Source organism: Salvelinus fontinalis, chromosome 21 (genome assembly GCF_029448725.1).
Source record: "Salvelinus fontinalis isolate EN_2023a chromosome 21, ASM2944872v1, whole genome shotgun sequence".
Classification (NCBI taxonomy): Eukaryota; Metazoa; Chordata; class Actinopteri; order Salmoniformes; family Salmonidae; genus Salvelinus; species Salvelinus fontinalis.
In genome coordinates, this window is record NC_074685.1 from 10,048,129 (window position 1) to 10,075,604 (window position 27,476).

At 42.9% G+C, this 27,476-nt stretch overlaps 1 protein-coding gene across 3 annotated transcripts; it reads right to left on the minus strand.

Moving 5' to 3' along the window:
• On the minus strand, positions 1 to 26,922 carry LOC129818136 (epidermal growth factor-like protein 7). Of its 3 annotated transcripts, XM_055873766.1 has the most exons (9): positions 26,708 to 26,921; positions 17,806 to 18,045; positions 16,718 to 16,843; positions 9,120 to 9,232; positions 8,946 to 9,041; positions 8,537 to 8,737; positions 3,394 to 3,470; positions 767 to 929; positions 1 to 615 (listed from the first exon to the last, which is right to left on the minus strand). In XM_055873766.1, exons 2-9 carry the CDS (start codon positions 17,883 to 17,885, stop codon positions 596 to 598), a joined length of 876 nt encoding a protein of 291 aa, XP_055729741.1. In that variant the 5' UTR covers positions 17,886 to 18,045; positions 26,708 to 26,921; the 3' UTR covers positions 1 to 595. The 3 variants fall into 3 exon arrangements, with proteins under 3 accessions (XP_055729741.1, XP_055729739.1, XP_055729740.1); XM_055873764.1 differs by having other exon boundaries at positions 8,946 to 9,232; positions 26,708 to 26,922; XM_055873765.1 differs by lacking the exon at positions 26,708 to 26,921 and adding an exon at positions 25,356 to 25,644 and having other exon boundaries at positions 8,946 to 9,232.
• Positions 26,923 to 27,476: the final 554 nt, after the last annotated feature.

The following is a 27,476-nucleotide window of genomic DNA, read 5'->3' on the forward strand; positions in this document are numbered from 1 at the left end:
TTTTTGATTTAATCAATTTTATTACAAAAGGTTACAAAACAAGGTAAAAAAAATCTGTCTATTGTAGCTCTATGAAATAAGCACAAGGAATTCTAACTTAAATACATAAATACAGATGTCCATGCGAACCCCACCATTGGGGCTCTGACAGTGGACTGATGCGAACCTAAAACATGGAAACCAGATACTTCAGAGTGAAATTGGCAGTTTGAACTTTGACTCTCAGGTAATGTGCTAATGGGAGAATGAGGCCCCTGTAACCGTCACAGGTGGTGATGCTATATGCTCTTCTATGTCTCCGTAATACAGCAATAACATGAAATTATGCTGTTGGGAGTGAAGGAAAGAGACGCGTAAATGGGTTGTATGTGTCACTGACATATAGCACATGACAGGGTTGCCCATCATAGAGCTAGTGTTCGAGTTAGCCTTTGGGCTGGTATAGAAACAGGAATACACAAACACTGAATAGGCCTATGTTCTTCCTCATCCTCCCATATCGCTGGGCTGGGGCATTCATTCCTACTGTTATTGTTGTGGACTCAGACTTGTGTGGAGATATCTGGTTGGTGAGGGTGACCCAGTCCTGTTGTTTCTAATTCTCTTGGCAGGAACCTTTAGCAACAAAGGACAAATCAATGTTACTATCCATAGTCAACCAAATCACTTCACATCCACTTCAAGCCATTATATGGCCACTTTGTACTGTCCAACAAGAGGAGTACAATGAAAAAAAACATTTTAAACTTTGTCTTTATCCACTCACAGGTTCCGAGGCGTTCCTCGAGGAAGCCGACCTGTTCGCTGAGCGAGTCGATGCGATCCAGCTGCTGGAAGGAGTGGGACAGGAAGCTGGTTCTCTCAGACACGCCCTCGTCCAGCGACATGGGGAACAGACTGGTGAAAGGGGCCAGGACCAACTGGAGCTTCTGGAGAGGTGAAAAGGGAAGGAGAGAGGAGATGGGGAGAGAAGAGGGAGGCAGGAGAGAGGAGAAAGAAGGGAAGAGGGAGAGAAGGGCAGTGGCAAGGAGATAAGATGAAGTGGTTTAGTGTATGTGAGTAACACAACAACAGAGAGGATGACAGCAATACAGAGAAATCAACTCATTTATTTTCCTATTGGCAACAAATCCCAACACAATCCGTCTCGCCATCACAGCGGTTGCTGTAATGTGAAAGTACTGCTATATTATACGGATCCTCCCACTTCAGCTGCCTGCATCTCTTCATTCCCTTTTACTGTAATCCACCGAGCATTAACGACATGACAAAAAAAAACTAAAAAGACGTTTAAAAGGTCACTATGACAGTCTGGCATTTCAAAGGATGCTGGGTTTTGTGAGTGCGTGTGTTCTGTTGGTTAACAAAGTTCATGATTACATCTTGAGTGGTATTTGATAATACACCAGCGTAACAGTCTAATGTGTGTCTGCCTGGCGCTGGCTCAGAGTGGGTGGGAGATGCTAGAGGGGTACTGGTAAGGGTTTAAGGGGGACTTTACAAGGATAGGGAGGGAGAGGGAATGTACGCCTGTTTGAGAGAGCGTGTGAATGTGTGTGTACACGTTTTCCTACTTTATCAGGACCACAATCTCCTGACAAGTCACTAGAATGTTCTGACAAGGTAGGAAAATATATATACACTGCTCAAAAAAATTAAGGGAACACTTAAACAACACAATGTAACTCCAAGTCAATCACACTTCGGTGAAATCAAACTGTCCACTTAGGAAGCAACACTGATTGACAATAAATTTCACATGCTGTTGTGCAAATGGAATAGGCAAAAGGTGGAAATTATAGGCAATTAGCAAGACACCCCCAAAAAAGGAGTGATTCTGCAGGTGGTGACCACAGACCACTTCTCAGTTCCTATGCTGCCTGGCTGATGTTTTGGTCACTTTTGAATGCTGGCGGTGCTCTCACTCTAGTGGTAGCATGAGACGGAGTCTACAACCCACACAAGTGGCTCAGGTAGTGCAGTTCATCCAGGATGGCACATCAATGCGAGCTGTGGCAAAAAGGTTTGCTGTGTCTGTCAGCGTAGTGTCCAGAGCATGGAGGCGCTACCAGGAGACAGGCCAGTACATCAGGAGACGTGGAGGAGGCCGTAGGAGGGCAACAACCCAGCAGCAGGACCGCTACCTCCGCCTTTGTGCAAGGAGGTGCACTGCCAGAGCCCTGCAAAATGCCTTCCAGCAGGCCACAAATGTGCATATGTCAGCATATGGTCTCACAAGGGGTCTGAGGATCTCATCTCGGTACCTAATGGCAGTCAGGCTACCTTTGGCGAGCACATGGAGGGCTGTGCGGCCCCACAAAGAAATGCCACCCCACAACATGACTGACCCATCCCCAAACCGGTCATGCTGGAGGATGTTGCAGGCAGCAGAACATTCTCCACGGCGTCTCCAGACTCTGTCACGTCTGTCACATTTGCTCATGTGCTCAGTGTGAACCTGCTTTCATCTGTGAAGAGCACAGGGCGCCAGTGGCGAATTTGCCAATTTTGGTGTTCTCTGGCAAATGCCAAACGTCCTGCACCACCTGTGGACGTCGGGCCCTCATACCACCCTCATGGAGTCTGTTTCTGACCGTTTGAGCAGACACATGCACATTTGTGGCCTGCTGGAGGTCATTTTGCAGGGCGCTGGCAGTGCACCTCCTTGCACAAAGGCGGAGGTAGTGGTTCTGCTGCTGGGTTGTTGCCCTCCTACGGCCTCCTCCACGTCTCCTGATGTACTGGCCTGTCTCCTGGTAGCGCCTCCATGCTCTGGACACTACGCTGACAGACACAGCAAACCTTTTTGCCACAGCTCGCATTGATGTACCATCCTGGTGAACTGCACTACTTGAGCCACTTGTGTGGGTTGTAGACTCCGTCTCATGCTACCACTAGAGTGAGAGCACCGCCAGCATTCAAAAGTGACCAAAACATCAGCCAGGAAGCATAGGAACTGAGAAGTGGTCTGTGGTCACCACCTGCAGAATCACTCCTTTTTTGGGGGTGTCTTGCTAATTGCCTATAATTTCCACCTTTTGTCTATTCCATTTGCACAACAGCATGTGAAATGTATTGTCAATCAGTGTTGCTTCCTAAGTGGACAGTTTGATTTCACAGAAGTGTGATTGACTTGGAGTTACATTGTGTTGTTTAAGTGTTCCCTTAATTTTTTTGAGCAGTGTATATATTTTTTAAATGTCCTGAATTTGTTAAAATGCTATTTTTGGCTTAAAGGTTAGGTTTAGTGTTTGAGGTTAAGGTTATGTTTGGGGTTAGGGAAAATAGAATTTTGAATGGGAATACATTTTTACTCCCCAGAAAGTCCTGAAAATTCCCCAAAACAAAGCTGTGTATGCATGTGATGGTAGGGAACAGGGGGTGCAGTTGTACCTGCTCCAGCATCTCTACTCTGTTCTTCAGGCTCTGGACCTCCTCTGTGACGTTCTCAGTCAGCCCATACCCTCCACCTGTAGACAACACACACAATCACACTGTGGATCACCAGTATTTAAGACACCCTCGATCTGCACAATGGGGTTGTGTATAGGGAGAAAACTTTTTGAAAACTATGAGGTACTACCTGACCAGCTTCAATAAGAACACAGATTTTTATTTTCTGTTGCAAAACATTTTGCTACAGTGAACCCTACTGAATATGACAGTAGGGTTAGTTTACAAAGATTTGGGGACAGATCAAATCAAATGTTATGCATCGAATACAACAGGTGTAGTAGACCTTACAGTGAAATGCTTACTTACAAGCCCTTAACCAACAATGATTTAAGAAGTTAAGAAAAAAAAGTGTTAGGTAAAAAAATAGATAAGTAAAAAATTGAAAATAAAGTAAAAAATAATTAAACAGCAGCAGTAAAATAACAATAGCGAGGCTATATACAGGGGGTACCGGTACAGAGTCAATGTGCGGGGGCACTGGTTTGTCGAGGTAATATGTACATGTAGGTAGACTTAAAGTGACTATGCATAGATTATAAACGGAGAGTAGCAACAGCATAAAAGAGGGGTCAGGGTAGCCATTTGATTAGCTGTTCAGGAGTCTTATGGCTTGGGGGTAGAAGCTGTTAAGAAGCCTTTTGGATCTAGACTTGCCGTGCGGTAGCAGAGAGAACAGTCCACGACTAGGGTGGCTGGAGTCTTTGACAATTTTTAGAGTGGAACGGGTGGGAGAGAGTGCGGTTAATCCTTCCAATTCTATCTAAAGCTTAGACTTGTGACATGTCTTGGAGTAAGATAATGACTTCAGCATCTTACTCCGATCCTGCTCCAGAGTGATTCATATGCAGACAGGGGGCCTCAGTCTCAGAGCTATGAAACAAATGGGAAGAAAACCACAGAACCACAAGCTGGCTGGGGAATTCAGTGCTAGGGGTGAAGCCGGTAAAAAATCCATAACTTAAGACTGCAAAAGGGGCCGAGGATATGGGGAAATGACACACACCATGTAACTGGAAGAGAGGGCACTATGAATAAGACACACAGTCCATCATAGCTAAACATGTTGTCCTGTATCAGTTACAAGACAAGGAGGGGTGAACTAAGTTGGCCTGAGTCCCAACCAGCCACCAAGTGTCCCCCTGCTCACCATGACAGGTCCCCAGATCTATGGGCTCAGAGCTGGGTACAAACCCCACGTCTCCCCCGGTCAGCCACGGAGCTAAGGCTGAGAACAGCTCAATCTCTCCCAGATGTGGACTATTGGGACAAGAGTCGAAAGGGAGGAGGGGGTGGGAGGGGCGACCCCCAGCAGATGAAGTTGATGAAACTGGAATGAGAACGCAAGTTCCGGCCAAGAAGAGAGACCGAGAAGGAAGAAAAAAGATGGAGGGATTCAGACGAGAGCTGTTAAGGTCTGAGCAGGGCATTTATTCTCTTGGTGATCTTCATCAACATCATACCTCAGCCTGGATATAACAGGGCCATTAACCAAGACAATACTGCTGCTGATGTTAATACTGCAGCAGCCTGCTGGCCTTGCACTTTGTTGGCCAGGAGAACAGAACTATACTGAGCCTGCACATATTCCTCCTGTGTCACCTTCACCAAGTACAATCTGTCATGTTTTTTTACTGCTGTTTTTCTCTCTTTGTGTATTTTAGTGTGTAAGACAATCTATCCTGTATATCTCTATCTAGACAGACAGACATAAGGTAGAGGAAATTATTATGTTAGAGGAAATTATTTGTTTTTTTGTGTGTACAGTACTGTACTGTGTGCTCATCGTACTACAGTTTACTGGCTAACACAGTCTGAGAGAAATGGGAATTTCTTTGGGCTCCATCCAGCCACTTCTAGACAGGGGAGGTTATTTTAGCCTGTTGCTAAGTTACACCCAACACAGCACATCTATGGGAGCTGTTTTTTTCCTTTTCTTCAGTGATATGCAGCAGTTTAGAGAACAGCTTGAGTGTGTGAAAGTGTGGGAGAGGAGGATGTTTCACTGGATACTAAAGAAACGTTTTGGAATGGTAGGAAGTTTTCCTATATTAAAGATGGGGAAGAAAGGTCTACATCAGGGATGGGCAACTGCCCCCCACCTGTGATATGCAACTTTTCAGGGAAGCTAGAAACCAATATACACAGGCAGTTAGAAAAGCCAAGGCTAGCTTTTTCAAGCAGAAATTTGCTTCCTGCAACACAAACTCAAAAAAGTTCTGGGACACTGTAAAGTCCATGGAGAATAAGAGCACCTCCTCCCAGCTGCCCACTGCACTGAGGCTAGGAAACACTGTCACCACCGACAAATCCACTATAATTGAGAATTTCAATAAGCATTTTTCTACGACTGGCCATGCTTTCCACCTGGCTACCCCGGTCAACAGCACTGCACCGCCCACAGCAACTCGCCCAAGCCTTCCCCATTTCTCCTTCTCCCAAATCCAGTCAGCTGATGTTCTGAAAGAGCTGCAAAATCTGGACCCCTACAAATCAGCCGGGCTAGACAATCTGGACCCTTTCTTTCTAAAATTATCTGCCGAAATTGTTGCAACCGGTATTACTAGCCTATTCAACCTCTCTTTTGTGTCGTCTGAGATTCCCAAAGATTGGAGAGCAGCTGCGGTCAGACCCCTCTTCAAAGGGGGGGACACTCTTGACCCAAACTGCTACAGACCTATATCTATCCTACCCTCCCTTTCTAAGGTCTTCGAAAGCTAAGTCAACAAACAGATTACAGACTATTTCGAATCCCACCATACCTTCTCCGCTATGCAATCTGGTTTCAGAGCTGGTCATGGGTGCACCTCAGCCACGCTCAAGGTCCTAAACGATATCCTAACCGCCATCGATAAGAAACAATACTGTGCAGCCGTATTCATTGACCTGGCCAAGGCTTTCGACTCTGTCAATCACCACATCCTCATCGGCAGACTCGATAGCCTTGGTTTCTCAAATGATTGCCTCGCCTGGTTCACCAACTACTTCTCTGATAGAGTTCAGCGTGTCAAATCGGAGGGCCTGTTGTCCGGGCCTCTGGCAGTCTCTATGGGGGTGCCACAGGGTTAAATTCTTGGACCGACTCTCTTCTCTATACATCAATGATGTCGCTCTTGCTGCTGGTGAGTCTCTGATCCACCTCTACGCAGACGACACCATTTTGTATACTTCTGGCCCTTCTTTGGACACTGTTAACAACCCTCCAGACGAGCTTCAATGCCATACAACTCTCCTTCCGTGGCCTCCAATTGCTCTTAAGTAAAACTAAATGCATGCTCTTCAACCGAATGCTGCCTGCACCTGCCGGCCCATCCAGCATCACTACTCTGGACGGTTCTGACTTAGAATATGTGGACAACTACAAATACCTAGGTGTCTGGTTAGACTGTAAACTCTCCTTCCAGACTCACATCAAACATCTCCAATCCAAAGTTAAATCTAGAATTGGCTTCCTATTTCACAACAAAGCATCCTTCACTCATGCTGCCAAACATACCCTCGTAAAACTGACCATCCTACCGATCCTCGACTTCGGCGATGTCATTTACAAAATAGCCTCCAATACCCTTCTCAATAAATTGGATGCAGTCTATCACAGTGCCATCCGTTTTGTCACCAAAGCCCCATATACTACCCACCACTGCGACCTGTACACACTCGTTTGCTGGCCCGCGCTTCATACTCGTTGCCAAACCCACTGGCTCCAGGTCATCTACAAGTCTCTGCTAGGTAAAGTCCCCCCTTATCTCAGCTCGCTGGTCACCATAGCAGCACCCACCTGTAGCACGCGCTCCAGCAGGTATATCTCTCTGGTCACCCCCAAAACCAATTCTTCCTTTGGCCGCCTCTCCTTCCAGTTCTCTGCTGCCAATGACTGGAACGAACTACAAAAATCTCTGAAACTGGAAACACTTATCTCCCTCACTAGCTTTAAGCACCAGCTATCAGAGCAGCTCACAGATTACTGCACCTGTACATAGCCCATCTATAATTTAGCCCAAACTACTACCTCTCCCCCTACTGTATTTATTTATTTATTTTGCTCCTTTGCACCTCATTATTTCTATCTCTACTTTGCACATTCTTCCACTGCAAATCTACCATTCCAGTGTTTTACTTGCTATATTGTATTTACTTTGCCACCATGGCCTTTTTTTTGCCTTTACCTCACCTCATTTGCTCACATTGTATATACTTTTTTTCCTACTGTATTATTGACTGTATGTTTGTTTTACTCCATGTGTAACTCTGTGTTGCTGTATGTGTCGAACTGCTTTGCTTTATCTTGGCCAGGTCGCAATTGTAAATGAGAATTTGTTCTCAACTTGCCTACCTGGTTAAATAAAGGTGAAATAAAAATAGTTAGAATAGTAGAACAACATTTAGCTTAGAGCAGCTGGCCCCAAAAGCCAGGGGCTGGCTCTGACTGCATGTGTGGGTATGGAATGTGACCCACGAGCCACTGCGGCCCCTCATCATGAGTTACGATTTATTGTGGCCCCCACCCCCATCAAAGCTGCCCATCCCTGGTCTACATCAAACAGCCAGCTGATGTTTAAACAGTGGTTATCAGCATGGTTCATCAGGTCATACCATACTGTACATGACCACAAACTGTTGGTTGCTGACCGCAGTTGGTCTATCAATCGTTGTTTATACTGGTTATCAGTGTGGTCCATCTGGTCATAACATACACCACCACACCTTGTTGGTTATTGACTGCATGCGGTCCACTTTGCAGTCTGTACCAGTCTCAGTGCATTATTACTCACGGTACGAGTAGAGTTTGGCATAGCGCGTACCAAAAGTAATAATGGACCAAGAGCCTGGCTGTGGTCTTGTCTGTCCTCTTCTTCACTCCCATTGGAGGCTTTGCTGAAACACACGTACACACACACACACACACACACACACACACACACACACACACACACACACACACACACACACACACACACACATACATAGCACACATGTACGTGCACACACACGCTTGCACCCACACACATACATAGCACCCATGCACACGCACACACACGATTGATTATCATGTCTGCGGATAAGGATAATGGTGGAGGTGTACTTGTATCACTGGAGGGGGGTCTGTGATCGTTTGCTGCTTCTTGACTGGGGTGGGTGGAAGAGGCAGGAGGAGGAGGAAGGTTCTCACAGGAGTGTGTGTCTCCTGCCAGCCTGTAGCCCTCTCTACACACACAGTGGTAGCTGCCTGCCATGTTCACACACTGATGAGAACAGGGCTGCTGCTCACTGCACTCATCCACATCTGACAGAGAGAGGGAGGAGAAACTGGGTGTCACTGATATTGTTAGGGTTAGAATTACGTTAAGGGTTAGGAGCTAGGGTTAGGTTTAAGGTTAGGTTTTTGGGTTAACATAAAGGTAAGAGTACAGGTTAGGGAAAATAGGATTTTGAATGGGACTGAATTGTACAGCTATCCACTAGGTTAGCTGTACAATACTGTGTGTGTGTACCTGTTTGGCAGTGGCGACCCATCCATCCCAGAGGACAGGCGCAGTGGTTGGGTCTTAAACATGTTCCTCCGTTCACACAGGACTGGCCACACACCGCTGGAGAGAACAGAGAGAAATAATCAAAAATGAACATGCACACATACGGGATGCTAGGAGAGTGTAAACCCCTATTACCTTGGTTACAGTTGTGTGAGTGGAGTCGTCGCCAACCCGGGCAGCATTCTGGGTAAGAGTGTGAGACTGGCACTGCTCTGGTCACCTGACGGTACGCCACCCTGTACACTGTCCTGGAGAAACACACAACAGAAAGTTACAGCTAGGTCAGACAAGGTCTTTCCTGCCCACACAGAGCCACTTAAATAGGTTTGAGTAATGATTCTGAGAAACACTGTGTGCGTGCAGAGCTCCTAGAGTTTTCTCCACACAGGTATATTAGGCTGGACCATGGACCAATGGTTACCAAGTGTGTGTGACAAGAGGGGGAGGATGTGGAAAGGATGGCAGGGGGTGAGGTTGACACCAAGCCAGTTCTGGGTTCTGCTGTTTCACTGAAATCTGCTGAAATGTTTCCTGGCATTGTCCTCAGTGAGAGAGAAAAAGGGAAAGAGAGCAGGAAAGAGAAAAATAGCCTCACGAAAGATGTCTCACAAATTAATCAATAACATCAGTCTCATGGTGGGAAGAAAAGTTTATAATTATAGTTGTCGGCTGGGAGCAGTCTGCCGCGGAGAGAGAGAGCGAGAGTGAGAGATGGAGGGAAAGAATGAAAGAGTGCGTAAGCACAGAGGGAGAGGTTGTCCAAGATAAACACAGCAGTGGTCTCTGTGGGCTGGCTGTTCATTTCCCGTAGTTACAAATTGCTTGATATTTATATTCCACCAAAATATGTACCGCCATGACCCACTTCTGTGTATGATATGAAAGAGAGACCTAGAGAGAGGGGGGGAGAAAGAGGGAGTGAGCCAGAGAGACATGGAGGTGGGGGGGGGGGGGGGGGGGGGTAGAGAGAGATGAACAGAGAAAGCGAGACAACAGAGGGGACAGCGGTGGCGAGGACAGTGGTAGATAGGACATCGGTGGCGAGGACAGCGGCAGGTCTTCTGCTGGAGGTCTGTCAAAACATATCAGGAGCTGTCTACCTTCTTTAGAGTGTAGCCCAGCTAACAAATAAACATTGTAGAACATTGTATAAACTCACCTTAACATCTTCTGTGTCAGAGATGAATGTATTACATGAGGTTGGCTGAGGTCAGACTGTATAGACAATGCTAAATATGTGGTCCTCTGTAGCTCAGTTGGTAGAGCATGGCTCTCGCAATGCCAGGATGGTGGGTTCGATTCCCAAAAACAAAAAAATGTACGCATGACTAAGTCGCATGACTTAAGTCTGCTAAATGGCATATATTAAATATGGTACAGCTGGAAACAGACAGGATGAAGGTCCCTGCTTGTGTCGTTAATAAATTATGTCCTGTTTAGGCAGTAATATATGGACCTTGTGGTGTCATTAGCATGGTATTATGGGTGTGCTGACATGGCCATAATCGTATCTGTAAATAGACAGTTGATAGTTGGATCGGATGATACTCGTGATCGGGAAAAAAATGTAATGTTTTAATATGCCTAAGTAGATGTTGGCAAAATAGCTCCCTCCCTGCACGTTTCCACACCAAACAAGCTGCAGATGAGGAGCCGTGGAGGGCTCTGTGTCCTCAACTTGTAGCGGGCAGTTTGCTATCAATCAGAATCTTTGTTCCCAAACTTTCCCTTCTTTTTAGATATTATGCACATTGATAGCTTGATAGCAAACATCCTTGCCATTTGATTCATCATAGTTGCAGGCTAACAAGAGGCAGCAGCAATGTTCCCTCTCATTTTTTGGGGCACTGAGCAAATTTTTGTTCTTGTGACCGGAAACTTGAATGCGAGTTTAAGGTGAACAGTGAGGCTGTACCCTTACAGTTTTAGACAGTAGCCAATAAGCTATTTTCACGTGGAAATAGCTTTTGATTTCTATGATATAGTCTACAGTAGCCTGTACGTAGTGTTCAATGCAGGCTTACATTGCATGAGACTTATAAAAACGTTTTTACATTATGCAGGGCTTGACATTAGTTAATAATTTTTTACTTGGTCTGTAACACTATGGGCCAAATAGGTGACTGTAAATTGCATTGTATTGTCTATAATGCAAGAAACCACTTTACAATATACAATGTTTTATAATTACCATACAGAGAATTAGACAATGTAGACTACCCCTCAGACTTGAATATACTAATAGGCAATCTCAAAATACAACACTAATTAAGACATAAGCTTTTTACCTGACTGACTTTTTAAAGTTTGCTCGTTGCAAACTAATTTGCCAGAATTTTACAGAATTATGACAAAACATTGAAGGTTGTGCAATGTAACAGCAATATTTAGACTTATGGATGCCACCCGTTAGATGAAATACTTAACGGTTCCGAATTTCATTGAAAGAATAAACGTTTTGTTTTCGAAATGATAGTTTCCGGATTTGACCATATTAATGACCTAAGGCTCGTATTTCTGTGTGTTATTATATTATAATTAAGTCTATGATTTGATAGAGCAGTCTGACTGAGCGGTGGTAGGCAGCAACAGGCTCGTAAGCGTTCATTCAAACAGCACTTTCCTGTGTTTGCCAGCAGCTCTTCGCAATGCTTCAAGCATTGCACTGTTTACAGTGGGGCAAAAAAAGTATTTAGTCAGCCACCAATTGTGCAAGTTCTCCCACTTAAAAAGATGAGAGGCCTGTAATTTTCATCATAGGTACACTTCAACTATGACAGACAAAATGAGAAACAAAAATCCAGAAAATCACATTGTAGGATTTTTAATTAATTTATTTGCAAATTATGGTGGAAAATAAGTATTTGGTCAATAACAAAAGTTACTCAATACTTTGTTATATACCCTTTGTTGGCAATGACAGAGGTCAAACGTTTTCTGTAAGTCTTCACACACTGTTGCTGGTATTTTGGCCCATTTCTCCATGCAGATCTCCTCTAGAGCAGTGATGTTTTGGGGCTGTTGCTGGGCAACACAGACTTTCAACTCCCTCCAAAGATTTTCTATGGGGTTGAGATCTGGAGACTGGCTAGGCCACTCCAGGACCTTGAAATGATTGTTACTAAGCCACTCCTTCGTTGCCCGGGCGGTGTGTTTGGGATCATTGTCATGCTGAAAGACTCAGCCTCGTTTCATCTTCAATGCCCTTGCTGATGGAAGGAGGTTTTCACTCAAAATCTCATGATACATGGCCCCATTCATTCTTTCCTTTACACGGATCAGTCGTCCTGGTCCCTTTGCAGAAAAACAGCCCCAAAGCATGATGTTTCCACCCCCATACTTCACAGTAGGTATGGTGTTCTTTGGATGCAACTCAGCATTCTTTGTCCTCCAAACACGACGAGTTGAGTTTTTACCGAAAAGTTCTATTTTGGTTTCATCTGACATTCTCCCAATCTTCTTCTGGATCATCCAAATGCTCTCCAGCAAACTTCAGACGGACCTGGACATCTACTGGCTTAAGCAGGGGGACACGTCTGGCACTGCAGGATTTGAGTCCCTGGCGGCATAGTGTTACTGATGGTAAGCTTTGTTACTTTGGTCCCAGCTCTCTGCAGGTCATTCACTAGGTCCCCCCGTGTGGTTCTGGGATTTTTGCTCACCGTTCTTGTGATCATTTTGACCCCATGGGGTGAGAGCCCCAGATGCGTGGATCTTGCGTGGAGCCCCAGATCGAGGGAGATTATCAGTGGTCTTGTATGTCTTCCATTTCCTAATAATTGCTCCCACAATTGATTTCTTCAAACCAAGCTGCTTACCTATTGCAGATTCAGTCTTCCCAGCCTGGTGCAGGTCTACAATTTTGTTTCTGGTGTCCTTTGACAGCTCTTTGGTCTTGGCCATAGTGGAGTTTGGAGTGTGACTGTTTGAGGTTGTGGACAGGTGTCTTTTATACTGATAACAAGTTCAAACAGGTGCCATTAATACAGGTAACGAGTGGAGGACAGAGGAGCCTCTTAAAGAAGAAGTTACAGGTCTGTGAGAGACAGAAATCTTGCTTGTTTGTAGGTGACCAAATACTTATTTTCCACTATAATTTGCAAATTAATTAATTAAAAATCCTATAATGTGATTTTCTGGATTTTTTCCCCCTCATTTTGTCTGTCATAGTTGAAGTGTACCTATGATGAAAATTACAGGCCTCTCATCTTTTTTAAGTGGGAGAACTTGCACAATTGGTGGCTGACTAAATACTTTTTTGCCCCACTGTATGACTTCAAGCCTATCAACTCCCGAGATTAGGCTAGCAATACTAAAGTACACATTAGAACATCCAATAGTCCAAGGTATATGAAATACAAACGGCATAGAGAGAAATAGTCCTATAATAACCACAACCTAAAACTTCTTACCTGGGAATATTGAAGACTCATGTTAAAAGGAACCACCAGCTTTCATATGTTCTCATGTTCTGAGCAAGAAACTTAAACGTTAGCCTTTTTACATGGCAAATATTGCACTTTTACTTTCTTCTCCAACATTTTGTTTTTACATTATTTAAACCAAATTGAACATGGTTCATTATTTATTTGAGACTAAATTGATTTTGATGTATTATTTCAAGTTAAAATAAAAGTGTTTATTGTTCATTTAGTATTGTTGTAATTGACATTATTACAAATATATATATATATATATATATATATATATATATATATATAAATAAAATAAAAATCGGCTTTTTGGTCCTCCAATAATCGGTATCGGTGTTGAAAAATCATAATCGGTCGACCTCTAATTTCTTCTGGGCGGCAGTCCTGGAGGAGGTGCACAGCCGTGCACGTGTGCAGCTTAGAGGGAACATTGGGCAGCAGGAATATGACTGATTAGACCGAAACAGAGAAGTGAAATTGATCCAATTAGAGCAGCAGAATCAACGTATAGCCTGCCCTTCTCTTTACAGACAGGCAAACTAGCCAGTTGAATTATTTAGACTATGTAGCACCTCATCTGATTGACTGACATGAGAAAGATGCCTTCTGGCACCCAAACATTAAATTTTTCCCCGATCACGGATCATTTAAAGAAATACTCAGATCATAATCGTATCCAGAAAATTGCCCATATTCTTTGACGATACTCGTTTTGTCCGACTACTCGGCACACCTCTACTGTACATGGTATTATGATAAGATTAGGTGGGATGTTCCCACTGGGCACAGACATCAATTTAATGTCTATTCCACGTTGGTTCAGCGTCATGTAGAAACAACGTTGATTCAACCAGTGTGCGCCCAGTGAGTTTGCAGTGATAGCGATATTGACAGTGATAGTGAGAGATATTAACAATGATAGCGATAGATATTGACAGTGATAGTGAAATTGATTGAGATATTGAAAGCGACAGAGATATTGACAGCAATATTGACAGTGATAGAGATATGGACAGTGATAGCAATGTTGATAGCGGTAGAGATATTGACAGCGATAGTGATAGAGATAGCATTATCGACAGCGATGGCAATATTGACAGTGATAGCAATAGAGATACTGACAGCGATAGAGATATTGGTAGTGATATTGACGTTGATAGCGATATTGACAGCGATATCGACAGTGATAGCGATAGAGATATTAACATTGATAGCGATATTGACAATGATCGTGATAGAGGTATTGGTAGCGATATTGACAGTGAGAAATATTGACAGTGATAGAGATATTGACAGTGATAGCGACAGAGAAATTGACAATGATAGTAATATTGACAGTGATAGTGATATTGATAACGATAGAGATATTGACAGCGATAGAAATATTGACAGCTAGAGATAGCGATAGAGATATTGATAGAGATAATGACAGCGATAGTGATAGCAATATTAACAGTGATAGTGATATTGACAGCAATAGCAATATCGACAGTGATAGCGATAGTGACATCGATAGAGATATTGACAGTGATATTGACAGCGATAGCGATATTGACAACGATAGCGATATTGACAGCAAACGAGATATTGATAGTGATAGCGATATTGACAGCGATATTGATAACGATAGAAATATTGACAGCAATAGATATGACAGTGATATTGACAGTGATAGAGATAATGACAGGGATATAGATAATGACAGGGATATTGACAGTGATAGTGATATTGTTAGCGATATTGACAGCAATAGCGATAGTGATATTGACAGCGATATTGACAGTGATAGTGAAAGATATTGACAACGATATTGACAGCGATCGAGATATTGATAGCGATAGAGATATTGACAGTGATAGAGATAATGACAGTGATATTGACAGCGATAGAGATAATGACAGCGATAGAGATATGACAGGGATAGCAATATTAACAGTGATAGTGATATTGACAGCGATATTGACAGCAATAGCAATATCGACAGTGATAGTGACAGTGATAGCGATATTGACAGTGATAGTGAAAGAGATATTGACAATGATAGCGATATTGACAGCGATCGAGATATTGACAGTGATATTGACAACGATATTGACAGCGATTGAGATATTGATAGCGATAGATATTGACAGCGATAGAGATAATGACAGTGATATTGACAGCGATAGAGATAATGACAGCGATAGTGATAGAGATTGATGTGATATTGATAGTGATAGTTAGCGATATTAACAGCAATAGCGATATTGACAGCGATAGAGATATTGACAGTGATAGAGATAATGACAGTGATAGTGAATGAGATAATGACAGCGATAGAGATATTGACAGTGATAGCAATATTAACAGTGATAGTGATATTGTTCGCGATATTGACAGCAATAGCGATATCGACAGTGATAGCAATAGTGACATTGATAGAGATATTGACAGTGATATCGATATTGACAGCGATAGCGATATTGACAGCGATATTGATAACGATATTGACAGCGATAGAGATATTGATAGCGATAGAGATATTGATAGCGATAGAGATATTGATAGCGATATTGACAGTGATAGAGATAATGACAGCGATAGAGATAATGACAGCGATATTGACAGGGATAGCAATATTAACAGTGATAGTGATATTGTTAGCGATATTGACAGCGATAGTGATATTGTTAGCGATATTGACAGCGATATCGATATTGACAGTGATAGTGAAAGAGATAGACAACGATAGCGATATTGACATCGATCGAGATATTGACAGCGATAGAGATATTGACAGCGACAGAGATAATGACAGCGACAGAGATAATGACAGCGATAGAGATAATGACAGTGATAGAGATAGAGATATTGACAGTGATAGCAATATTAACAGTGATAGTGATATTGTTAGCGATATTGACAGTGATAGCGATATTGACAGTGATATTGATAGTGAGAGATATTGACAACGATAGCGATATTGATATTGATAGCGATATTGACAGTGATAGCAATATTGACAGCGATAGAGATATTGATGTGATATTGACAGTGATAGCAATATTAACAGTGATAGTGATATTGTTAGCGATATTGACAGTGATAGCGAAAGAGATTGACAACGATAGCGATATTGACAGCGATCGAGATATTGATAACGATAGAGATATCGACAGCGATATTGACAGCGATGCCGATATTGACAGCGGTATTGAAAGTGACAGCGATAGAGATATTGACAGCAATATTGACAGCGATAGCGATATTGACAGTGATTGCAACAGTAGTGGTCATGAGAGTCATGGCTGTGTCACTTACTTGTAGGTGCTACAGAGGCGGTGCCCCTGACACAGGGTGATGTAGGGTTTGTGAATGGGCTGGACGAATGACTCTGTCGTCATGATGACACTGCTGTGATGAATATCTCTGCCACACACCCTCCTCCTGCAACACACACGTAGGAACACACAGGTGAGATCACTCACACAGGTAGAGACTAGTGAGGTATTCTTTGGAACATATGAGAACTGTGGGTCTGATTCCTGGGACCCCCCATATGTAAAAAAGTAATGCATGCTTGACTGTTAAAAGCATCTGCTAAATGGCATATATTATATTAAATTAGGACTGTCTCTGCTGTCATCAGTCTTTCACTGTGTTAGGTTTAACAGCTAGCTACACTCAAAGTCATGAAATTCAACATAATCATAATTCTTTAACATCAAATTAACAATTTACTTAATGTTGGAAGTGAAATTACTGACAGGAATCGTAATGGTTTAAAATGTGAAATTACACCACTTACGCTCGATTACCTCTGAAGCATTCACATATAGAATGTACTGTGTCAGGGGACAATTTGAGACTGGGTTTAAAACCTGCTGTGGTGGTCTCTCTTAACCAGTCTGAGAACTAATCAGTCCGTCAAGCATTTTAACCCTCAGTTGATAACGTGACCTCGAGGTCTCTGTGTCAGTGGCAGTTAACTGACATGTAATTGATGCTGACTGGCCAATGTTATCGCCACTGAACCTGTCTTGAGTCGAGTCACCTCGAACCTTTCATCACCCTTTGATCTTTTGTAAGGGTTGTAGTTGGTTTTCTAATTTGGCCAAATCAACTGAGATCTCAAAGAACCTGCATCTCCTTAGAGTTGACATAGGTCTAATACAACATGTCACCGTCGTAAATGTTTAACTGTTATTTGGACAATCAGTATACATTTACTCAGGGTGAGAATGCCAAGTGGAGCAAATAACCATTCTAAATATATAGCCCCCAAGTTAACTCTGTAAATGATTGGTGTGTAACTGAAGCTAGAGGCCCATGTAACCGAGCTATCCCAGGGACCAATAATGGGTGATGGCCAATAACAAACACAGGAAATGGAATGAGGGAGCTGTTACCCGTGGTGACCGTGGAACTGTGGAGTGGCCGTCACATGGAGGATGAAGAGCGAGGAGGAGAGGAGGAGTGTTTGGTACATGTCTCCCTCTTCTTTCTCACTTTCACTCGCTCTCTCTCTCTGTCCAATGGGAGAAGAAAGGAGGATGAGGGGAAGGGGAGAAGGGCTGTGGCTGTGTCTCTCTCTCTCTCTGATGTTAGAGCCCCTTGTTTTAGACTTCTAGGAGGAGGATGCCAACTACCTGTAGGTACACACAGAGAGGGACAAACATAGAGGTTAGGGTTCAGAAAGTGAAGAGTAACTTCTGTTTACTCTTTTCATGCATTTCCACTTGACGTTTTCAGTCCACTTGTGATGCACAGAAGATCCGGGTTTGAATCCCAGTCAGTCATATCAACATCTAACCTTTTAGAGAAACCATGATAGAAAGAAGTTCACTGAGTTCTCACATCAGAGACAGTACTAGCTTACTTCTCCACTCTCATTGCTGATGTGGAAGGCTTAAGTGTTACCCCCATTTATAAACACTCAAACAGAATCCATCTCCTAACAACACTCCACATATCAGTTCCCACAACATTCCAGAAAACATCTCTGTAGCAGAATATGGGCCACTTAAGATAGCATTCATTCGTCAGAATGAGTCTGTCATACTGTCAGCTGTGTCATGTCAGTGAGAACACTCAAATCACCCTCCTCGTCCCCCTCTCCCTCCCCTCTTATTTTTATACCTCATTTCACCATGTAAGTTGACTGAGAACACAATCTTAGTTACAAGAACGACCTAGGGACTAGTTACAGGTGAGAGGAGGGGGGATGAATGAGCCAATTGGTAGCTGAGGATGATTAGGTGGCCATGATGGTATGATTGGTAATTTTGCCAGGACACTGGGGTTAACACGCCTACTCTCCACTAGAGCTTCACCCAGAGCTAGCCTGACAGCATTAGACCATTAGATGAAGAGCTGTTGTGAATGGTCCTAATAGAGTACATTAAATAGTGTCAGAGCCCAGTCTCCAACCCCCATCTACCACACCTTGGTCATAAACAATTCACTTTAAAGGGCAGGTAGGCTTGAGCACGCTGACAAATTACATACTTACTGCTTGACTTTGAACCTCAAATCAAGTTCTGGAGTGATAGTGTAACATAAAGATCAATGGGTTATGTAATACATTAAGTTAAAACAGATGATGTACATACTGTTTTAATACTATGACGAGGTTGAATCTGCAGTGGAGAGTGTAGCTCTGTTACTAAAATAAGGCCAGGATTCAATCCGGAAGATCCACGTTGTTGCGCGGTTGACATTTCTGATTGAGCCAACATCTGCAGCGTTTAATTTGAATGCCATCTCTGCGACTGCGGTAACATCACCTTTAAATGGTGCATAGCCAAAAAGGGACGATCGGATTGAATTCTGGCCTATAATGTTGTAATGGAATGGGGTAGAGGTGGACACGCACAGAAAGAGAGAGAGTTAAAGTCAGAGACTCAGACAAACAGTACGACTCGCTCTGTATAATAAGAAATGTGCCAGTGATTAACATACCAGCACTGACATTCATTTAACTTGACAGCAAATGACTCGTTCAACATTTACACTAGGGTTGAATGGCGGGAACCCGGTTACCGAGATTTACTGCCCAAAACCACTTCCTTTTCCCGGGATAAATAACGATGACAAACCAGCAAATTATAATAAATTATTTATATGAACAGCATGGCGTGAAAAGTGAACTATTAAATTATACAGTGCCTTCGGAAAGTATTCAGACTCCTTAACTTTTTCCACATTTTGTTAGGTTACAGCCTTATTCTATGGCCTCTGCATGATGAATCATCAACGCTCAGGGTGGGGATAGACAGCCCATCTCAGTATGGAGCATAGTTCACAATGCATGTAGACCTATCATCTCATCATCTCTCTCCTTAAATAAGGTTCCTTAGCTCTTGGAGTTCCATGCAGGAAAAGCTAGACTAGAATAGCTTGCTGAACATAATTTCTTATACCAATAGACTATTCGAAGAGGGACGGAAGCTCTTGTTTGTTGAATGTTAAATACAGCAACCAACAGAACAACTCATGTGTAGTTTGAAAGAAGAGTGAACACGCGATGGTGGTAGGCTATAGCAGTTATTTATTCAGACCCATAACCATTCAATGTTCGTGAAGAGAAAGCCTTCTGCATCTAATTCTAGTCTAATATTATTCAAAGATGTCATTAGAATGATGGAGATAAAGGACAACAAAACTTATTTAATTTAACTGTTGAAAGCGAGGAAGGAATAAAGCGACAACAGAGAGAGAAAGAGGAAGTAGGCTAATAACATTTGGGGAAATGTTCTGAAAGGTATGTATGTGTCAGCCTACTAATTATACAAATAGGCCTTATGTTTCAAAACTAAAATCCATTTGCTAGCTTATACTTGTAAGTTTTTAGGCCGCATGTGCTACACCAGAATCGCATGTTCTCTCCCTGCTTTATCATGGATTGAACATTGTGTGTAATTCCAGTCATATAATCCAGTAAAATACAATACAGTACTTATTATTTATTTGCACCACACAGTAATATAGTTCATACTCAATTAAATAAGCCTATGGAGCTAGTTTAATTAATTTACCCAAGAGAGCATATAGCTAACTACATCTATAGGCTTTTATGTTTTTCTGTCATGTGTAATATGCAGTAACATATATCATATATGCATTGGATAACAGCGCCATCATTTGGGCTTTTTTGGGTCATAAAATGCTCATAAAATGTATTTAATATATGGTTCATCAGGCTCAGGTAGCATCAGGCCTGAATCTTCGATCAAAGCTCTAATCTAATCCAGACATAGTTTATTTATATGCTTTATAATGCTTTTGAATAACACTTCTGGTTTTGGCGAGAAATACCGGGTTACCCAGGAGAAAAGTGATTTATTCTCGGGACGAAACATTTGTAAAATACCGGGAAAATATTTAACCCTTTAACCCTCATATTTTCACTGTATTCATAATATATAGCTATGTACTTTCTCTTTCGTTTGTTACGTGACTCCAGTTTCCCTACCACAGCTCTTTGTATGAATGGCAGAGCCCTTCATCTTGAAAAGCTTAACGTAATCAACCCATTTATTTATATAACGATCCCCCGATTTTATGAGTTTTGTTTAAAATAGATTTGATTGTGCTTCCCTGGTGGGTGATTTTTAAACATGGCTGTCGTAAAAGTGAATGAGTTCAGACAACAGGTAGCAAGCAGTAAGGGGGTGCAGTAACCAGATTTAGCACGTTGGCGGTTACTATACCTCCTCCGCTCAGAAAACTGTTTGCTACCGACTGTAAAGATGTTTTGAGCAATGTTTGTGCTTCATGCGTGTCTGAGCTAGATTGTTTGTCGGGTGCTCGGAGCGGTAGGTTGTGTGCGTGTGTGTGTGTGAGTGGGTGTAAACATTGACCATGCTCTCTCTGCTGGGTTATTGTTCCCTGGTAACCAACATCCTGTGGACTCCTCCGACACTGCACCCCTACGGTCCCTGGATGATGACCTGTCATTAGAGGGTTGTTTACCCGTCACTCCCCACCACAGCCAGGCCCCAGGGAGACAGGTGGCATCATGTGGTGTCCCCCAAATGCCACCCTATTTCCTATATAATGCATTACTTTTGACCAGGGAAAATAGTACACTACTATTGACCAGAACCCTATGTAGAGAATAGGGTGCCATTTGGGACAGCCATGGAGCCAACAGGGTGGTCTGGATGATGAGGCCCACAGCTGGTTTAGTGGTTTTATCTGAACCCCTTATCCACCCTAAAACCCTGGACATTATTATAGCTCTGTTATATTGTCTATTGAACCACACACACACAGATACCCATACCAAGACGACACACACACATGCATACACATAACGCGCATGTATGTACACAAGCAAAGAGACAGATCACGTGAGGCCAGGGTGGACTGAACCGTCTCTGAGAACATAAAGTGAAGATAGGTCTACCTCCAGCTCTGTCCCATAATCTCTTCCTAGCTCCCTTTCCACTCTGTTAGATTGGTGGAGAACTATAGCAGGAGTTTGGTTAACCTTCAGAAGAGCTGGGGGTACTCTAACTCTGAATTTTGATTTAGCCTCCAAGATGGCATTACAGTTAACCTGGGCAACATCCCAAATGGCACCCTATTCCCTATATAGTGCACTACTTTTGACCAGGGCTCATAGGACTCAGGTCAAATGTAGTGCACTATATAGGGAATAGGGTGCCATTTGGGATGTTACCCAGGTTAACTGTAGTGCCATCTTGGAGGCTAAATCAAAATTTGGGATGCAATGCTGACCTGGAGTTGATCCTATATAGGCCAGGGCCTTGGTTCTTGTTCTAGCCAATAAAATAACACTAATGTTACCCTTGGGGGTTGCTCTTAGCCTTGTGCTAGCGGCTAACCTGACAGGGAACAAAGAGTTAGTCTGCGTTGCAAATGTCACCCATACTTTAATTTTGACCAGAGCCCTATGAGCCCTAGTCAAAAGTAGTGCACTATATAGGTAACAGGGTGCCATTTGGGACATAGACAGAGTTAGGCTGGAGGTGCCGCTAAGCCCTGGCTGACAGCGTGAATGTCTCTCTGATACTCTATTGGCTCCATGCCCAGAGAGCAAACACGCAAACCGTACTCAGCTTGGGTTCATTGACAAATCGCCACAGCAATAGTACAGTACAGCATAGCTCCAGTCTGCTCTTATCTTTAGAGTAGATAAAGTGCACATTTTAAGTATCAAATAAGACCTTAAGGTGTGCAGCTATCACAGCCTTGCTGCCTGACAAAGTGCCTGGTGTGGTTTGAGAACATCATAGCCAGCAGCTGTGTTGCCGATGATTAGATTGTAGTTAAATGTAAGGTTGTGAAACTGGCTACTGCTGCCAATAGTCGGAGTCATACTCCCACAGGGAATATATAGTACATGTAACAACCTCTGGTTGAGATATAGGTGGATGATATCAACACGTAATTGAACCTACAACCTTGTTTGTTTCATACAATTTATTTCTACAGACATTATCCTCTCTATTAGAAACATATTAAGCCAAGCAGCCAATGCCTGCGTTCACTCTCCCTGCACAACAGACACAACATGACACTCACCTCCACAGGTGATAAAGCACCATATAGGAAAGACTTTTAGGCAATAAAGACCCATAAAAACAATGTCCCTTTACCCCATACTCCAATATCTCAGTGCCACCCTTCCATCCCCCTTCTCTTTGCTGTGCCCCAGGTGACCCCACCTAGGCAGAGGTCCATGCTGACAGACAGAAAGACAGACAGACGATGATAGTGGCTGGGGGCTGTCTATCTGTCTAAGTGTAAGTCTGAGGAGTGAGGCTCTGTGAATCCCTGTGTGGAGGATATCTCCCTAATGGCTTCAGACAGTGGGATCAGCTTACAACACAACGTGCTTGTTCGGGGGGTTACCAAGGTCGGGCACAAGGAGGGGTTATGGGCGGTGGGTTGGGTGGGGGAAGAGACTACCACATCTGTGTCTGAGGGTTCCTCCCCTGTGGAAAGATAGAGAGGGGATGGTAGGGTAAGGCAGGTAGCCTAGCGTTTAGAGCAGGGGTGGGCAGTTCCAGTCCTTGAGGGCCTGATTGGTGTCACAGTTTTCCCCCAGCTCCAGCTAACACACCTGACTCCAATAACCACCTAAACATGATCCTCAGTTTAGAATGCGGTTTGATTAATCAGCTGTGTTTGCTAGGGATTGAGAAAAAGTGTGACACCAATCAGTCCCTCGGACTGGAGTTGCCCACCCCTGGTTTAGAGCATCGGGCCAGTAACCGAAAGGTTGCTAGTTTGAATCCCCGAGCCGACATGGTGAAAATTCTGTCCATGTGCCCTTGAGCAAGGCTCTAAACCCTAATTGCTCCAGGGTTGCTGTTGATATTAGCAGACCCTGGCCATGACCCCACTCGGAGTTGGGATATGCAAAAAACACCAGGATTGTGGGTTAAATTCTCAGTACCAGTACACGGGAAAATAAATGAAAAATGTATGCACTCTCTGGATATGAGTGTCTGCTAAATTACTCAAATATAAAAATGGGAAGGGTGGGCAGGATAAAGGTAGGTCAAAAGTCACTGCCATTTCCATGTTCAGATAAAGTGTGTGGGTTGTAAGATGAAGAGCACACACCTCTATCTTCCTGAATGGATTACCTAAGAGAATTATGTCATACCCCAGGGGTTCTGTGAGAGTGCATGAGGTGGGGATTTGACACTGGCAGAATCATAAACCAATGCCATTGACTCTGACTGAGACATGCTGTGTATCTTCCCTGACTGCATGGAGCCCTAAAACACACACAGTTCACACTGAGTTCATCTTCAGTTCACACGTAGCACGATCTAACCAGAACTCTCCCCAGCCGAGAACACAGTACTCAAATCAGACCTGGCCAAACCAAACAGCTTCACCTGGACCGATAAATGGGTTAATTGCTCAAATCCTCTGAACTCCAACCTGGACTCAGAGTATTTCGTATTATTCTGTACGTAAATTCAAGACACTCCATTTAATGTGATATATTACGTTTCATGTGATCTGTATTCATTTGTGGCTGTCCATCGGCCATTTCATATGAAATGTTCCAAATTACAATTTTGTATTATATGTTACGAATTTGCAAAACATTTGATATGTTACGAATCTAGCTAGGTGGCTAACATTAGCTAGTTGGCTAATGTAATCTAGGCTAGGTGTTAGGGTTAAATTTAGGAGTTAGGTTAAAGGGTTAAGGTTAGGGGAAGGGTTAGCTAAGAAGGTTAGGGGGAGGGTTAGCTAAAGGGTTACCACATCTAACATATTTTACTAATTTGAGTGTCCAGTATTTACGTTTACTATGTTACATCTAGTCTATGAGACGAGGCTGTGAACTCAGGTAAATATTGATCTAGTTGAGATATTAAAATATTGTTATTGCTGCTAATGAGCTTGGTATTCAAAGTAAACAACAGCTATCCCAACACTCAATGGATGGAACATGCCCTCATTGCCTTGGTCTAGTCCAGGGTTTCCCAAAGTCGGTCCTGGGGCCTACCCTGGGTGCACGTTTTGTTTTTTGCCCTAGCAAAGTTGGTTACTTGAATCAGCTGTTAAGTGCTAGGGCAACACTGGTCTAGTCAATGCATCATTATATAATTAAGTAGTTGGCACATGCGACACATTTCTTACAGTGGCCAACAGACGGCAGTGTTTTACAATACTTTCATCATTAGATCACACACCGCAAACTTGCCTCTGAGCGAGAGATGCTCTTGCTCTTCTTTCTATCTCACTCGCATACACACACGCACGCACATACACGTATACCAACTTATTCTCAGTAGCCTACAACATAATGCAAAAGTTACCAATATTAATAATAGTCAAAGTATAACAAGCTTAGCCTATAGAAATTATATCATTGATAAAGTAAAAGTGAGCGGATCGTACGTATTGGCTATATAATTAATGTGCGTAATGGGCTCAAATGAATTGAAAACGTGCAACTTACAAGTCTGATATAGTAATTCCAATGTGCTCCTTGTAATTTAGTGAAATTAAGTGATATTCGTTTTCACTTTTAAACGTACAACTATTCCATGTGCAGCTAAGTAGCAACGCACTGTTCCCTTGTCCAAAATGTAAAATGTCTAGCAAAACGGAAAACCTCGGTCAAATCCACTCGCTGTGCTAGTTAGTAGCCTAGTGAGCGTTTCCCTGTGAGTCGTCTTGTGTTATAGCCTTGTAGTAATATCTCTCTGTCAGTCCAGATGCAGGTTCGCTCTCCGTGAGTAGCCTACAAACCTACTAACTGTCAAAGTGCGCATGGGGGGTACCCGCGGCAGCACCCCCTCCGGCTCGAGCCAGCTGGGTATCTCGCAACAGCGACGGGTCGAGGGGGGACTCCCCGCGTTACTACACAGAGAATTCACTTGAATTTATTTGTAGGCTATTTATTACAAGCACTACCGTGGCCAAGAGTGAAAGAAGCTGGAGTTGCATTGGATAAAGATAATATGGTTTGGGCGTCTTTTGAAAATACTGGACTACTGTAGCCTGTAACAGGTCCTAAACATAGCATCATCCACATTCATATTTTGTTGTCAATTTCTAGCAGAGCTATTGATAGCCTAGGCCTACCAGGGAAAATGACAACTAACTGGGCAGAGACCTCAATTCAACGTCTAATTCAGGTTGGTTCAACATAATTTCATTAGGTGGAATCACGTTGATTCAACCAGTGCCTAGTGGGAATTTTCTCATAAAATGTGATACATTTAGTTGAAATATGCCACCTTTCTAAATAGATTGTTAAATGTAGGCTAATTGATGTTGTAGCATACCACATTCTCAGACATTAATAAATATATATTTTTGCAATGAGCTGACTAGCACAATGCTTGGGAGCGCATTCAATTAATACCATGAAGGCCTATCATATCCCAATGTCTCAAGACATTTTCTCAAGTATAGGCTACATCCCCTCCAACCTCCCCGTTGTGCCACATCCACGACGAAAAGGTAATTTTCATTTAGACAGGCCTATAAATGCTCATAGCATATCATAAAGCTATTCCGTTTCGTGCCCTTGGTCGTGGTCGGCTGTGGCTTGATCGAAACGGGTCCCAATGACGTGGCAATGATTTGTCATATTTGAGTTGTAAGTAAGATTAGGCTATACATGTCTAATATTAAACTGAGTGTCCTTTTTAATACTGGCAGTGGGCCTAGAGGATGGCTCAATAGCCACCGTTGTTTCGTCAACACAATTAAAACATCTTACATAAGTATAGTAAATACGTTTTTTTTTTTCAAAAGTTAATGAAATTATGAGTTAAAATAAACGAAAAAAACTCTTCTTACCCCCTCAGTATGAAGTCATGTGGTGGTGCGTCTCGCGCACGCGGAGCAGATGCTGCCATGGGAACCAACTCCAACCATTTGACAGCCAGTTTAGTGGACTCTTCCATCGTTGCAATTTATTTTTAGCTCGTACCCACAGTTTTTTCTTAGAATAAAACCTCAACGGTTAATGTTTAGATGCTCCCCGTGAACCGACTGGAGAGAAATGAAATGCCTTTGGGCGTTTTTCAGTTGCTTTTTATCCAGAGCTTCCTGTGGAACGCAGGAATTGGATGGACAATCCCAAACCGGAATTCCTGTGAGTGTTTCACACTGATAAAACCGTTATACTGCACAAACACTCCATCCTGCTTAAACCGCTTTGTCAATTACTTTTTAAAGCATTCTCTGCCCCCATTAGGCCTATAGTCTACGGTCAGAGTTTGAAGGGGACAAGAAAAAGCGTCTTGCTCTGACTATTGTCAGAGATGGGGTTAATTCGAATTAAAGGCAGTCACTTAGGAAGTGATTGACATTAAAAAACCGAATCAAATAAATAGCTTATACTTTTCAATTTATTGAGAAGTCATTGGCATTTCAGTACTTCCTGAATTGACTGCCTTCAATTTGAATTGATCCCAACCCTGGACTGTACTGTAGGCCTTCAGATTTTAACCCATAAAAGATTGCATTACATTACATTGCACCTGTAAATAGAGACTCTTCCTGTTCAGGGTTGATTAGAACATGGAGTGAAAACAAATGAATAGCCTAGGCCCAATGCAACCAA

Coding starts and splice junctions, on each gene's coding strand:
- LOC129818136 (XM_055873764.1), bottom strand. CDS start 17,885: ATGTACCAAACACTCCTCCTCTCCTCCTCGCTCTTCATCCTCCATGTG. Junction 16,844..17,805: donor CAGTTCCACGGTCACCACGG/GTAACAGCTCCC, acceptor TGTGTGTTGCAG/GAGGAGGGTGTGTGGCAGAG. Junction 3,471..8,536: donor ACCCCCCTCCAGTGATACAA/GTACACCTCCAC, acceptor TGTTGTCTACAG/GTGGAGGGTATGGGCTGACT.